The sequence below is a fragment of the Rattus norvegicus genome, chromosome 2, assembly GCF_036323735.1.
Source record: "Rattus norvegicus strain BN/NHsdMcwi chromosome 2, GRCr8, whole genome shotgun sequence".
Classification (NCBI taxonomy): Eukaryota; Metazoa; Chordata; class Mammalia; order Rodentia; family Muridae; genus Rattus; species Rattus norvegicus.
The window spans coordinates 191054425-191070120 of record NC_086020.1 but is presented as its reverse complement, the minus strand read 5'-3'; the positions used below and the strand labels follow the sequence as shown (position 1 = coordinate 191070120).

The 15696-nt window shown below is 46.7% G+C and overlaps 1 protein-coding gene across 4 annotated transcripts in view; it reads left to right on the top strand.

Moving 5' to 3' along the window:
• Positions 1-15179, top strand: part of Ttf2 (transcription termination factor 2) — a 31390-nt gene extending 16211 nt beyond the window's left edge. Inside the window, exons 12-23 of one of the 4 annotated variants that reach the window (XR_005500265.2) lie at positions 1599-1704; positions 3241-3422; positions 4117-4270; positions 4528-4619; positions 5303-5385; positions 5938-6071; positions 6700-6870; positions 8329-8387; positions 9441-9591; positions 10638-10836; positions 12137-12211; positions 13829-13882. Coding sequence is in view for 2 of the 4 variants with exons in the window: in XM_039102063.2 (XP_038957991.1) it covers positions 1599-1704; positions 3241-3422; positions 4117-4270; positions 4528-4619; positions 5303-5385; positions 5938-6071; positions 6700-6870; positions 8329-8387; positions 9441-9591; positions 10638-10720; positions 12137-12211; positions 13829-13973 (1435 nt within the window). In the remaining 2 variants the exon portion in view is untranslated. Of the gene's footprint in view, positions 1-1598; positions 1705-3240; positions 3423-4116; positions 4271-4527; positions 4620-5302; positions 5386-5937; positions 6072-6699; positions 6871-8328; positions 8388-9440; positions 9592-10637; positions 10837-12136; positions 12212-13828 lie in introns of those variants that run through there. The other 3 variants (XM_039102063.2, NM_001106454.3, XR_005500266.2) reach the window with 3 other exon arrangements.
• The last annotated feature ends 517 nt before the right edge of the window (positions 15180-15696 follow it).

The following is a 15696-nucleotide window of genomic DNA, read 5'->3' as shown; positions in this document are numbered from 1 at the left end:
TAAGCTAGACCTGCCTGTTAACTTAAAGGAACTGTTTTCTGTTTCTGACTGGGATGGGTGGCTTGGAGGCACATACTCGCTCTTTCACTAGGATGAGAGCATTGTTGTTCTTCCCGGGTCATCACGCCCAGCTTTGCTACTGCATATTTGTACTCACAGACCAGTGTAGGAGCCATACCAGTTTGGTGACATTTTATTTTTAAATATGTATTTTTTAATTTTTAAATGTTAATTTTTTAACTTTTAAGTATTACTGACTTAATGTGTGTGAGTGTTATATATGTGTGCCACATGCATGCAGGTACCTGCAGAGGCAATAGGTGCTATCAGATTCCCTGGAACTGGAGTTACAAGTAGTTGGGAACCATGTGAGTGGCGGGTACTGAACCCTGGTCCTCAGCGCGAGCAGCAAGTGCTCTTAACCTCCGAGCCATCTCTCAGGCCAGACCTGAGTCTGACAGCACACCACACATCTGTTCTCACGGTGCGGTAGTGGCCGGACCGGAGCCTTTGCTGGTGTCTGCTTTGCCCTGGATCCTTACATAGAAACATTGAGCTCACTTGACCTTTGCTCTTTGACTTGCACTTTGAACATAACAGCTTGTTACCTCAGTCACTTATGTTTGATTCTGAGGACTCACAGATGGTACTACCACTTGGAATTGGGTACTCTCTGTTAGGTACATAATATCAAATCCATTTGAATAAGATCCACGCCTTTGGGCTGGAGAGATGGCTCATAGTTAAGAGCACTGGATGCTCTTCCGGTGGATCCAGGTTCAATTTTCAGCATCTACATGGCAACTTAACTCTCCAGGTCCAGGGGACATGACATCCTTATACATACATGCAGATAAGACACTGATGCATGTAAAATAAATGAATAAATAGATCTTTTTTTAAAAAAAATCCATGCCTTTAATAAGAACCATTGTGTGTAAATAATGTAGAAAAATTGAATTGAAAGCTTACTACATTTTCCTGCCCAAAACTAAGTTAATGGGTTTTCACAAATCTATTGTAAAGTGGTAGCAAGAACGTACCATTGGCATGGGGTTGACAGTGCTTTGAAGATTTCTTTTTTCTTGAAGACCTGAGCATCACCCACTTCAAATCATTAGATATCAGTTTCCAGCCCTGTCCTACTTTCTGTTCTGATTAAGTCATAGCAAACTTAATAATGACTACAGTTAGACATTTTCCTTTCTGACTCACTGGGTGGTTGCTGTGGTGAAGAGACTGTAAGAATGGTCACATTGGTAGGAGATAGGAAGTCTGATAGAAAAATCTACCTCATATTACACACCACACACACCACACACACACACACACACACACACACACACACACACACACACACACACGGAGAGAGACAGAGCTCATGTATGTACCAAGCACATAATTAGTTGATGTCACTTCTGCTATCTCATTTTCCCTTCCTAAGTTTTGTGTTGTTTTTGCAGTGCTGGGAATTAAACTGAGCCCTGAGCATACTGGCAAATGCCCTACCCCTGAGCTATCCTTTCTCCCTAGCTCCCCAGGCCTGTGGCAGGCACCAGGAAGAATTGTTTACTGTTTGCTTTTTTGTATCCATGCAGCCTCTCTACATACGACATCGTGATTACTACTTATAGCCTTCTGGCCAAGGAGATTCCTACAGCAAAGCATGAGGGAGAGGTCCCAGGAGCAAAGCTCAGTGTGGAGGTGAGACCTAGGGAGACCAGGGAGGTAGGGAAGAGCCACAGCTAGACGAATGGGAGAGGTGTAGACGAATGGGAGAGGTGTAGACGAATGGGAGAGGTGTAGACGAATGGGAGAGGTGTAGACGAATGGGAGAGGTGTAGACGAATGGGAGAGGTGTAGACGAATGGGAGAGGTGTAGACGAATGGGAGAGGTGTAGACGAATGGGAGAGGTGTAGACGAATGGGAGAGGTGTAGACGAATGGGAGAGGTGGCAAAGGTATCGTCCTGCAAGGAGAAGCATGTTCCAGAGAGTCCACCTGTGGGAATGAGTCCTTCTTCCTTCTGCTCTTTTATTCTGGACAAGCACCACAGTGGTAAATTATTAGTACTTGGCACAGAGTTCAGCTTTTTTTTTTTTTACAAGCAAAGAAACATACACTGTAATTGTAATAATCACTCATGCGTGCCGAATCGTCTGACTTACTATTTTAGACTAAGTGTCGTATACACTCATGTATTGTTTTTTGTGTTTTGTATGCACTAACCTGTCATTGCCTGCCTTTCTTCTACCTCCCAGAAAAGAGTTTTGCAAAGAGTAGGGCTACAAATGGCTCAGAAGCTAAACAATAACCTTCTCCATTCGTAGGCAGATTCAGGGATCCTGTGAGCTGTTTTACAGGCTTCCTTGTATGATTTTGAGGGGATTTCTGTATTCTGGGTGAGTTACAGAGGATCATTCCAGCTCAGACCAGCACAGTGCTTTTCCACGGCTCTGAGATAAAAACCCAGATTCCATTACATAATGTCTAAGGTACCTTATGGTGTGGCCTCTCTCTCCTGTACCTCCTGCGCCCCATCTGCGCCCTCCCCGAGGCACTGCATCCTCTACATGCCATCACCCCCGCCACCTTCTGGGGTGCTTAGTCCCTCCCTTTTCTCAGGCGCGCTCCTAACACGTTTCTGACCTGCCTGTCTCCCCTGGCATCTCATGCTCACACGGTTGTAGCTCCCTGTTTATCCAGATGGTCTGGAGGCTCTGCTGTGTCGGGGGAAAGACTCCACGGTCCTGTATCGAGTGACTTCTGCATAGACTTCATATTCTTATGACATTTTTCTCTCTTGCGAGAGTTTGAGCTCCTTCAGGGTCTGAGCTGGCCTTTCTGTTTTTGACTTGTGTCTTACACCTAAAACTTGGCACATAGAAAGATTTAATAAATTTAGTAAATAATTTACTGAGTGAATTTTCAACCTTATACCTAGTAGATTCCTGACTAAACATTATTAATGCTGCTGCGGAATGTGGGTGGAGAGAATCAATGAGAACTCAGATTACAAAGCGGTTTACCCTTGGGTATATTCTGTTTGGAGTCAGACTCTTAAGTGACCATTTATTTGACCTTTTTGAGAGGTTCTACACTTGGTCTCTAAACATAGTTCGGTGAAGAGTCTAAGGTAGTTAGTTAGAGGGTCAGGTGGGCCCCCAGGTTATGTTCCCTCCTCGTGAGGACACGTGCGTGTTCCCACACTGGTGTTGGATGTTGCTTTGTTCCTTCCAGGGTATCTCAGCACCTTTGCTTCAGGTAGTCTGGGCCCGAATCATTTTGGATGAAGCTCATAACGTGAAGAACCCTCGAGTACAGACGTCCATTGCTGTGTGTAAGCTCCAAGCCCAGGCCCGGTGGGCTGTCACTGGAACCCCCATTCAGAACAACCTGTTGGATATGTATTCACTAATGAAGTGAGTGACCTCTTTGGGGTCACATTAATGTGACCCTGTCCCTAGTCTGTAAACCTTCATCATTATTTCATGCCTTGGGATGAAGCTCTGGTGTGTCCAGATTATCTTGTGTGGCAAGTGACCAGCTTTAAAGGCAAAGAATGAATATTCATGTTAAATTATAAGTGGTTCTTAGGTTGATACAGTATTTTATATTTTTGCAAAAATACAGAGCAGCTTGAATCAATGGAAACTAAGGTCACCATTCTTCAGTCCCAGGGCTGTGTTAGGTTACTTGCTTTAAAATACATGGACCAGGACAGGACTGCAGTGTATTTGAGGCAAACAGAAAAGAATGCTGATTTTAAAAAGCTAGCTTTTTCAGATGAGCCCATAAAAGTCTTTGGAGTTTCTTTGCTAGCATTGACGCTTTGATAATAAGTTCTAGCTGTTCGTTATGCGTCCTGTTGTGGCTGTTGACGTCGTTCCTGTGAAGTGTACAACTCTCAATGTGATTTTCCTCATTTACTCAGGCTTTTGGCCTGTCAAGCAGACATGACTATGGCATTCGTTTTCAACCTGACCTGGTGTATTCCTGGGCTGGGAGGACAGGGCAGCAGTCTTGACCTGTTCTCATCTGGTGTCTTATGTGGAACCCTAATTCCGTCCTCTCCCAATCTCCTTTCCCACTCTGTCTTTCCTGGCCTTCAAAAAGGTTTCTCCGCTGCTCCCCATTTGATGAGTTCAGTCTTTGGAAGAGTCAGGTGGACAATGGGTCAATGAAAGGAGGGGAACGGTTGAGCATTTTAACCAAGAGCCTTTTGCTGAGGAGAACAAAAGACCAACTGGATTCCACTGGTAAACCTTTGGTAACCAGATTTCTGCCTATCCCTTGGGGGGCCAGGGGGAAATGTGATCCTCACCTAAACCACTCAGTGTCAAAGCCTCCTTTTCTTCTGAGGAGACTCCTCAGGGCAGTCCCTGGTGCTGCGTTAACTCAGTCCTTTCCAGGGAAGAGGGGAACCACTGTCCGGAGACCGGGGCAGAGGGCCAGCCTGCTGGGTGTGCTCTGAAGTATACCGTGGTTTACAGAACTTCACACCAGCTCCCTCTTCTCACCCCCCAGGTGCCCCTCCCTGCACGGAGCTGTCAGCTGCACCGTTTAAAGCTTTCTGAAGATGAGCGGGCTGTTTATGACGTCTTTCTTGCAAGGTCCAGGTGTGTACCATGAAGAAGCACCTTCTCTCGTGTTTTGTTTTGTTTTGTTTTTTCTTTCTTGGCTTGGGGAAGAATCTAGGCTTATATTTCCTTAAATTTCATATACGACACTGATGTGTTACATCTTTATTTTCCAGAAAACTCTGACTTTCTAGTTCTTTTTAATCCTTTTCCCTTCCTCTTGTCTTATCTCTGTCTCTCCTACACACTGGAGGCAGAATTTTGACTGCACTTTTAATTTTCTTCTTTACATAGCAATCAGAGGGTATAAACTCTGTCTGCTCCTTTTGGGGTTGGATAATATATTAGATAATGACTCTCTTTGACCTTTGACCTACTACCCAGTATCTCATTGGAGCTTAAATGAAAGCCAGCCCAGGAATCTTACTGTTTGCTCTTTGCACTTTCTCTAGAACTTCTGTCATTCTCAGACTTTTTTCCATTTGCTCCTTCCCATGTGGTACTGTTTCCAAGAAGACTGTGGCTTTTGTCTTTCTATACTTTATATTTACTATGCATTTTTAAGGTTTTTGTTTTGTAAATCATTATCACTATCATCTTATGGCTCGTGTTTGCCGTGAGCTGGGCATGACTTAGCCCGTGCATTCTGGATCCTGCCAGGCCCGGCTCCAGGTTAAGCAGCACCGTGTTAGTTAGTGGCTGTCGTATGTGTGTTCTGACAGGTCAGCTCTCCAGTCCTATCTGAAGAGACAAGAAGGTAGAGGCAGCCATCCTGGAAGGAGCCCTGAGAATCCATTCAGTAGGGGTAAGCCAGGGGATACTCAACTGTGAATAGCTACAGAAGGAAAGTGGGCTTTCTAGCCATTGAAATGACGAACAGATTATGTATGGGCCTTGGGCATCAGAGAGACCGCATTTTATCAAAGCTTGGTAAGCCAGAGGAAAATACGCTGGTCTGAGAGCATAAGGACTGCCCTTTGTTCCCCAAGTCTACATGCTTTAGAACACAGGCATGCCTGCCGAAAACCCAGTATGTCATTGACTTCATAAAGGACGTTTTAGCACTGTCAAGAAGGCTCCGCTGGTAAAGGTGCTTGTGCCAAGCCTGATGACCTGAGTGCAAACCCTGGGCCCCATAGTGCAGAGCCAGCTCTTAATGGCTGCCTTCTCACCTTCACACACATGCCCGGCACACATACCACTTTTGGTTGTTTGTTTGTTTAAGTATGTTATAGCTAAATTATTGAGTGTCAAATCAAAAAAAGTTTAAATAGCTTGACTCAGTTCCCAGTTCTTCCCCAGATCTCCCTGTTTTAAATCTCGTACTGTTTCCTGGACTTGTCTTCTCTCTTGGCAGTGGCTCAGGAGTTCGGGTCTGGTGTGCCCCAGTGCTCCACTGCAGCGGACTCACGGAGACCCAGCACCGTCCATGTCCTGTCCCAGCTTCTCCGGCTTCGCCAGTGCTGCTGCCATCTTTCTCTGCTGAAGTCGGTGAGACAAGGCCCCATCTGGGGTCACCGCTACAGTCTGCTGTAGCCAGGATCCAGGTTCCTCAGTCAGGAAAAGGCTGGTCTGCAGCGCTCTTCTGTGGGAGGGAGAAGGAGCGTGCTGCTTACACTTTACGTTAGTGCTTATTAATGCTCAGGATTTCTACGACTACGCTTTTTTATTGTTTGTTTGGTTTTAGGCCAGGAAATGACATTTTGTCAAGGGAATCATTTGTGAGTGCTTTGGTATCTCAGTGTCATAAAGCTTGTGGAGTTTCTGATGTTCAGCATTGGGATGTATAAAATCTCAAGTACAACCGGGAAGCTTGCTTTTACACTAGCAGAGGTGTATCTAGAATTCTAATTTATCGTGGACTCATTTCAGAAGCGTAGCTCTGTACTTGACTGTCAGCTGAGTGAACTCTGAGAACAGAGTGATCATGCAGTCCGTTCACAGGTTTATAACTCGCATCATGTACTCTACCTGGTGAGAAGTTTCAAGGCCATGCTTTCCACAGGGCCTTTTCTGTAGTGCTAGGGATGAGTCTTTTACTCTGGACTGTTGGAAATCAGCTGTACGAAGGCTTGCCAGCCCACTGCCCTGTGTTCTCATCTCCTCCCTTTCTTCCAAGGTCCTGGACCCCAAGGAACTGGAGAGCGAAGGCCTTGTCCTATCCCTGGAAGAACAGCTCAGTGCTCTGACCTTGTCCAAAGTCGATGTCTCAGAGCCGTCGCCCACCGTCAGCCTTAATGGCACATGCTTCAAGGTGGAGCTTTTTGATGACATACGAAGGAGCACCAAGGTACTTTTGTCACCTCTCTGCTTGATAACAGATGGCATTACCTTTCTCCCTGTGTTGGACTCCTCATTGTGCACACGGAAAGAGCTTATGAGAGGAGACGTAGAAGGTCAGAGTTTAGATTCCCCCTCTAGTCTGAAAGCCTCACTTTGTCACAGAGAACCCTAAAGCCACCATCCTCTTTTTACACCATGTGGGGTCCAGGGATTGAACTCCAGTTGTCAGACATTCAGCAAGCACCTGCTGAGGCATCTTGCTGGCCCTTAGATACAGTTTTAGAACATGAGCCTGGGTATTTACCATAAGTAACTGGGAAATCAGCCCTGAATGTGAGCAGACTGTACTCTAGCACATTAGAGTTAGCTGCTGTCCGTGCCTGATACTCAGGTAATGTTCACATGGCTTCTCAACACAAGCCCATGAGTAGAATCAAACCATGCTAGGCTTCATGTACGCAGGGAACGGCTTAAAGCCAGCAAGGCTCTTTTGCTTTTTTCTGTGAGTGTCAGCTAGACTCCTGCCTCTTCCAGAAGCACAGGAGGGAACCATGCATGTGTTCAGGTCTGCAGAGGATCTGATGTCCTGACAGCAAAGGACGGTTACAAAGCAATGATTGTGCAGTGTGACCAGAATCATGACAGTAGAAACCACATGGAACTGGCTAGCCCACACTAAGATGGGGGGGCTTTCAAAGGCAACACCCATCATACCCCAGCAATATGGCTCAACGAGACAGGAACAGTGACGGTTCCAAAGAGACATGCTAACGTGGGAGAGAGTCTCCTGGGGTCCTATCCCTAGCAAAGAACTACAGGCAGCCAAAGACTATGGACTCTGAGAGATGGAGCAGTCTCTCCCAGGGACGAGGCCCCTAACTGGTTAGCCCTAGAATCGTATATACACAAGCCATACTAAAGAGACTAAGTAGGCTACGCTTGTATATGTATGTGTGTATAACAATAACTAGAGGCCATCGATGTAAGAGGGAGTGGAGGGTGCGTGGGAGAGGTTGAAGGGAAGAATGGCCATGGCGAAGTGATGTAATTATATTTTAATTAAAGATTAGAAGAGAAGTCTCTAAAGTAAAATTTAAAAAACAACATGCCATGAAGCCGGCATGGAAAATGATACTCTAACGTAGAGGGAACAGGTGTGGCCTATCAGGTGTAGAGTTCAGCATGATTGACATGCCCTTTGAGGAGTGCATAGTGAGCAGTGACCAGCGCAGAGGTCAGAGCGGCAGGGACCTAGCAGGTGACATTAGACACTTAGGCTTTAGCCTCAGTAGCATGGCATAGGAGGAGGGGGGCAGCTTACACTTAGCAAACAGCTTTCCAGCTGCAGCAGAGTGATAGACAAGCCGGAAGCACAGAGGCTGCCCAGGAAATTGCTTCTGTAATTCAGGGGGAGAAGAGAGGAAAGTAAGTGGCTTAAACTGCAATGTTATGTGGCCTTTCCCAGGTGTCTTCTCTGCTGGCAGAACTGGAGGCAATCCAAAAAGGCCCAGGGTCCCAAAAGAGGTGAGTGGCATCTCACTGCTTGCAAGGGAAGTGGAGGCTCTTGGGTCTTAGCTTAGGTCATGCCACACAGAACACACTCAGGCTATGGTGTAAAGTCCTGTAACTTCTAATGAAAACACTGTGATGTGTATCGAATGAGATCCCTGGCTTCCCCCGGCTGTGAGGATTTGGCTAAGGTGATACCTGAAACAGTAGAAGAACAGACTCGTGGGACGGGAGCAAGGAGCAGGGCAGGGCTGCTGGTGGGCTGCTTACTGGGGCTTAGAGCTCTTTGCTGTACGTCACATGTGTAGTGTAGCACACATGCACACAGATGACACAGATGCATTTGTATACATGAAATAGTTCCTCATAAAATTGTTGAAGCTCTGATTAAGACCTAGGTCGGATGAATACCTAGCCGCTGCTGTGGTGGTCACAGGATGAGTAGCTGCTGTCCCCTTTCTGCAGGGCCACAGGTTTTTGGATGAACCCTGAGACCCCAAACAAAGGACAGTGGACATCATTACTTTAGCCTACCCAGTCCTTTGTTCTGAGTAGCACCAAATGAGACTGGGGCTTAGAAACAGATGTATTATACACTTACACCACGACCTTAAATCATGTGCCTGTATTAGTTTCATGCCACCACTGTGAAAGGAGTGCTTTTTTAAAGGCCCATGGTTCTGGGTGCTTCACTCATGACTGGATGCCCCCATTGGCTTAGGCTGAGGGGGAAAATGGCGTTTGCTGGGGTGCATGTCTGAATAAGTAGTCACGTGGCAAGGAGGGACGCAGGGAAGAAGAGGTGAATTCTGCAGTATCTTTAGAGGACTGCCTCCCTCTAGGCTCTACCATATAACCATTCACAGTTCCCCCACACTGCCACTCCAGGGCCACGCCTTTACACACAGGTCCCTGGGGGACACTGTCTGAAGCACGGCATGATCTTGCCCTTCAGGTAACAGGGACTCCTCTTGTGTACATTTTGTAACTAACTAATCTTGAGACTAGTGGGGTGCCACCTGAGGGGAGACTGCTTAGCCTTTTTGGTTTTGTTTTTCCCCTCTCTAGTGTCATTGTCTCTCAGTGGACCAGCATGCTGCAGGTGGTAGCCCTGCACCTCAGGAAGAACCGACTGACGTATGCCACCATCGATGGCTCTGTCAATCCCAAACAGAGAATGGACTTGGTGGAGGCATTTAACCACTCCCAGGGACCTCAGGTACGAACTGGGCACAGCAGGCCTGTGTGACTGAGGAGCAAGTTGTTCCTAGCTTTAAAGCAGGAGAGTGTAGCAGCTTAACGTAAAAAGATATTCTGCCTTGATCCCTCCAAATGTTTATATTTTATTAGACACTGCAGATCTGTGCCACAGTGCACAAATGGTCTGGGAATAAACTGAAGAGTCCGCAGGGCAGGCTGAGATGGGGGCTCTTTGCAGAGCAGTAAGCCTTGCAGGGTGCATGGCTTTTGATAGGAGATGTGGGCAAGCAGGGCCCTGGAGTGGTTAAGAAGGATTTAGGACGTACTAGCTGAGTGGAAGGAAGGGTGATGTAGCTGGGGGGGGGGGGGGAGGGATGGTCTCAAGACCAGTTAGAATTTAATACAGAGTTGACCACCCAAGGATCTCAACTGCAGCGCTCACATACTGTGGCAGTCGACCCTCCTGTGAGAGGGGAGGATTGTTTGCAAAGGTGAGGTATGGAAACTGGCAGGTTAATGATTCAAAACATTACACCAGGAGGAAATTTGAAAGGAACATGTTTCTCGTGTGTTTTGACCTTTTTGAACTAGAGCTGGAAAGATGCTGGTTACCTCTCTTTCTGTTCCTACAAATACCCCCATAAAGAGAAGGGGCTGCTTTGCGCTTGTGGTTTTGGAGGTTTCGGTGGTCCTGCTTTGGGGCTTCTGTTATGGGCGTGTATCATGGCAGCAGTGTGTGGAGGGAAACAACCACACGTCTGGGAAGGAAGTAAAGAAGACAAAAAGCCGCCTAGGAAGCGCAAGGCCCTGGGTTCGGTCCCCAGCTCCGAAAAAAAAAAAAAAAAAAAAAAAAGAAGACAAAAAGCCACGGCCAAGGGAAGTGGCAGTTCCCAGTGCCCTGAAGATCAGTGGTACTGACCCCGTAAATGTTCCACAGCCTTTGATCTAGTGCCATGACAGGGCCAAGTCTTTGCTGTTTGACTTTTGGGGCACTGAAGACCCCGACTGGCAGCTGCACTGTAAGACCAGGCGTGTGGAAGTTTAATGGCATGTTTCCTTTTGAAGGTCATGCTGATCTCCCTCTTGGCTGGCGGTGTTGGACTCAATCTGACTGGAGGAAACCACCTTTTCCTTCTTGACATGCACTGGTAACTTCAGGATGTTCCTGTCCTAGCATCAGGGAGAGCAGTGGCAGAGGGCAGCATCTGACAGTGCCTTTTGGAAAGTCATGGCGACATTCTGTATGGCCCTGTCTAAGTGTCATGTAAGGCTGGCTGATGGTCCAGGACTGCTGAGAGACTATTTCATGGCTACTTCACGATTTTATTGTTTATTAGCTTAAAAAATATTAACATTGTTTAGGCCGATCTCTAGAGTTCGAGGCCAGCCTGGTCTACAGAGTGAGTTCCAGGACAGCCAGGGCTACACAGAGAAACCCTGTCTCAAAAAAAAAAAAAACAAACAAAACAAACAAACAAAAAACCAAGGAGCAGTTTTGCTTTTTTTATTTGTTTGTTTGTTTGTTTTTGTTTTGTTTGTTTTCCTCATGACTGAGCTACGTCAATCAGTTTGATGTCTGTTTTTCCAGACAGCTTTTGAGGAGTCAGGGAAGTTGCAACCTTAGATTAGAAACCTTACTCCAGAAGGAAGAAGAGGGGTTTCTAGTTGTGATGGTGGCTTCCCGGGGGGTGTGCCGCCAGTCAGTGCCTTGGTTTGTGCCCCTCCTGTACTGGACAGATGAAGTCTCACGGTACCAGGCTCGGATCTTCTGCCTGCGCACATGGGTTGTTGCGGGTGGGCTTTGTTTCGCTTGCTCTGCAGTTCTGGGGCTGAGCCCAGGGCCTTGCACACCTAACCCACCTTTCCTTCTTACCTTTTACTTTGAGACAGGGTTTCACTAGTTGTACAGGCTGGCCTTGAACTAGGTCTGTTGTCCAGGCAAGCCTGGTATTTCTGTCCTCCTGCTGCAGTGTTTAAATAGCAGGGATGTCAGACCCATACCATGATACTTTGTCTAATTCTCCATGCAGCCTCAAATGGTGCGAAGAGACCAACTTGCTAACGTTGTGGAGAATGGTTTACTTAGGATTCTTACATACACAGACGTGAGAAAAACATGCTAGGAATTACACCAGTCTTGAGATGGAGAAATATTACCCCGATTCTAAAGAGGTAACATGAGGTTAATTTAGAGTTGATAATGAGACTTTCTACCTCTTTAGTTGACCTCACTGAACAAGTTGAAAGAAATATTTGAGACTCTTAACCAGCTCTTAGGTTTCTAAGTAGGTTCTGAATCCTGCTGGTTAGGTAATCTCCAGTCAGTGCTCCAGGACGGAGTGAACTTCTGTAAGCGTTTCAGGCTTTGCCGGGCATATATGTTTCTGTGGCATATCCTTTGCTATGTGTTGTGTGTTTTCTTAAGCCTCTTTGAGAAGGTACTGACCACTTTTAGTTAGAGAAGCACACAGAGGTGGACTGTCGTTTGGAGCTGGCAGTAGGCCATGGTTTGTCAGCCCTGTGTAGCATGTCAGTGTCTCTGAGTTACATCTCTCCTCAAACAGGAATCCCTCACTTGAAGACCAAGCTTGTGACCGGATTTACCGAGTAGGGCAGGAGAAGGATGTTGTCATGCACAGGTAAGCAAAGGCACCAGCCCCTTCCTGTGTGAAAGAAAGCCTTGCCTGGGGCGTGGTGATTGTAGCACTAACCATTCCGCAGGCACACCTGAGGAACCCTAGTCAGGAGGAAATGACGCTGTCTGGTGTAGCCTTGCTGGTCTTGGCCAGAGAGCAAGGCTGTATGGTAATAAACCACAGCTCACCTAGGAGGTAGCTGTGGAAGGTGTCCTCCATGCCCACCTCTCTCTTGTCTTCTTCTAACTTGTAGTATGGTATAATCTCAGTTATAAAGAAATGACCAGAAAGTTCCTCCTGAATCCTGTGTGTGTGTGTGTGTGTGTGTGTGTGTGTGAGAGAGAGAGAGAGAGAGAGAGAGAGAGAGAGAGAGAGAGAGAGAGAATGTATGTTGGAAGTATTCAAGTTCAGTGATAATTAGTTTTTCTGTCTTTAGCTCGCTTTTCTGCCCAGAAGTCCCAAATCTCTACTTTTAGTTCCGCTGTCTTGTAAACTTCAGCCTGGGTATCCAGATCCACTAAACATCTAAGCCTAAATGTGCAAGTACTCACCCATCTTCATTCATCGGTTCGTGTGCTCAGACACAAAATGAACACTACTGAGCGCCTGAATGTGCCAAGTATAATCACACCCTCCAGGATAAAAAAGCCAATCTGAAATCTTGCTTCCTCTGCTTCAGTGTACATTATCTGTGTGAATAGCATCGCTTGTCTAGCGTACAGGCGGGATCTAGCCCCCCTCCTTTCCCTCTTCCCACACCAAAGCCTTTAGCTGTACTTTGTAAACTTGTAGCTGTCCTTTCCTTCCATCCCCACTGCCAGCTCCCTTCCCTGCTGACTCTTGTCCTCTGCACTGCCAGCAGACGGCTCCTTCTCTCTGAGACGTTACACCTTCTCCAGCAGCTCACCCTGTGATTTCCTCTCAGTGTCTGGCAGGCCAGGGCTAGCCACTAAGGGTCTGGCTCACAGCTCCTGAACTTTTGCCGCTAGTAAACTCGACTGGACAGCAGGACCTTTAATTAAACACACGTGCTCTGAAGCTCAGCCACAGTTTGTACATGTTCTCATCCCTGGGATGTGCCCGCTCCATCCTGCCTAGCGAGCCCCGGTCATCCTACCTGCCTCACATTAAGACTTAACTCTGATGGCGCCGTCCATGACTGCCCTACACAGATTGCCTTTTGGACCCTGAGCACACTCTTCCTCGGTCACATCCCATAGGATGTGTATGTATAGATAAATGCAGACTACTTAGTTGGCACTTGAGTGACAGCAGGGTGACCTCTTCAATTTGGGAAGCCTGGTTATGATATGGATTAGCTAAGAAGTTAGACACTCTCCACTTAAATACACAGACACTGTCAGAAGGTCTTCAGACCTTGTCAACAGCAGAGTTTGGGCAAAAGTTGGGCCACTGTGTTTAGAGAGAAATACCTTCTGTAATTACCCTCACTTCAGAAAGAAAGTATGAACGCATCACGTTAAACACACATAGTGTGTGGATTCTCTACTCTCCAGTATCCCAGGGAAGCAGACAGCCTTCTTTAAAACTGAAGTGAAGTTCAAATGCATGCTTTGGTGAGCCGCTTGACTCCTGATGTTTGTTATCATTCGCTCTTAGGTTTGTCTGTGAGGGGACAGTGGAAGAGAAGATCTTACAGCTCCAAGAGAAAAAGAAAGATTTGGCAAAACAGGTTCTTTCAGGATCCGGAGGACCTGTCACCAAGCTCACACTGGCTGACCTCAAGATCCTCTTTGGCATTTAGCTTCCTCTGCTGGTGCTGGTGTGTACCAGGACCTGGAGTGGTGCTCTTTCTGTGATCCTGGAGCCTTAGATCTCACCTTACTCAAAGTGAGGCTTGTTCCTATGCCAGGAATTGAGGACAGGTTACCATGTTAGCAAACCAGTCAGTCAGTCAGTCATGTCTGTCACGTAGCCTGTGTACTGTGTGCCATAGAAACCAACTGGTTCTTTCAGAATGAAGCCTGCATGTTGGTGCATCCTATAATCCTGCTCTTACAAAGCAAGAAGATGGGGAGTTTTCAGTTTGGCCTGTTACCTACTCTTTCTCAGAACAAATCATGAGTGCTTTGGAAGCCAGCCATGTAGTCCTTAAGTCCCTGCACTCAAGAGGCTGAGTGGCGATTGTGAGTTAGAGGATAGTTTATGCTACAGAGTAAATTTCAGGCCAGCCTGGGCTACAGAATGAGACCAGGTCTTAGAAAAACCAAAGCCAGTGAAAGCTTTGGTGTGAGATGGTCTGGGGAGGTGAGTCTGGAAGAACTGTATGTGAAGCTTTGGTGAAGCCTTGGTGTGAAGCCCCGCTGTCATCGCGAGCTTGGTGGCCAGTGTCTATAGTGCTGGCGCTTTGGAGGCAGAAGCAAGCAGGTCTTGAGTCTAAGGTTGGCTGGGAACGGTGAGTGCTTTGGCAGCCTTAATGACACGGTAAGACCCTGTCTGTCAGACAGCCACAGAGCCCTGTGTTGCCATGCTTGGGGCTGATGACAGACCTGGTCTTGTTACCTTGTCTACCAAGGCTCTGTCCTGTTTCCCTGCTGGGAGGCTGCTCCTTGTAAGCCTCCTTGTGAACTGAGAAGAGGGTAGACCCTGTATCAACCATTGGCTGCCTGAATCCAGGCAGGTTTAGGGTCAAGATATTCCACATATAAACAGATGTTGAGTATTAATCATGGTATCATCTAGCATCTGTCATTTAGCCTGTGCATCATGGTTTCATTTATGTGTATCTGCATCAATGTGACTGTGTCAGTTTCATCACTGTATCATTTGGTATCACAGTATTTCTATCATAATATTTGCATTATTTAATGTTTATGTCCATTTTAGTTGCCATTGGCATTTAATACAGTTGTGTCATTTAGTTTCTGCCATTGTACCACATTGTGTTATCATTGGTATAGTCTTAATAAACGCCTTCGGCAGTGCAGAGAGGCGATGTGTGTTCACCAAACCCCGTCTCCTTTTCCTCAGAGCACCAGCGACCACCTGCTGCAGGTAGGGTCCACATTACTGAGTTCTAGCTGGTGGAGCATAGAGAGAAGTGATGTAAGGAAACAGGATATCCTGTGCCGCTTTCCAAATGTTTCTTCTTGCTATTTCTGTGAACCCACTGGAGGTACAAACTAGAGAGAAGAGTTGTGGCCTTAGGAAGGGTAAATGCCACTAGACCAGGTTTTCTTTTACAAATGTTTGAGAATTTCATACTGTATCCCCCACCATTGCTTTTCCTTCCCACTTGATGAACTCCATAAACCCTCTGAGTCTACACAATGCTGACAGAACGTATACAGGGCCATGCACTGGAACACTGGCAGCCTATCAGAGGTTGCATCCCTGAAGAAAATGACCCTTTCCCAAGAGCCATCAGTTGCCAGGAGTTCTTATGCACTGGGAATTTGTAAGGCCCTCTCCCATCCACACAAGGACGCCACTGTCATGATCTTATGTGGAAGTCATGTGTTCATGTG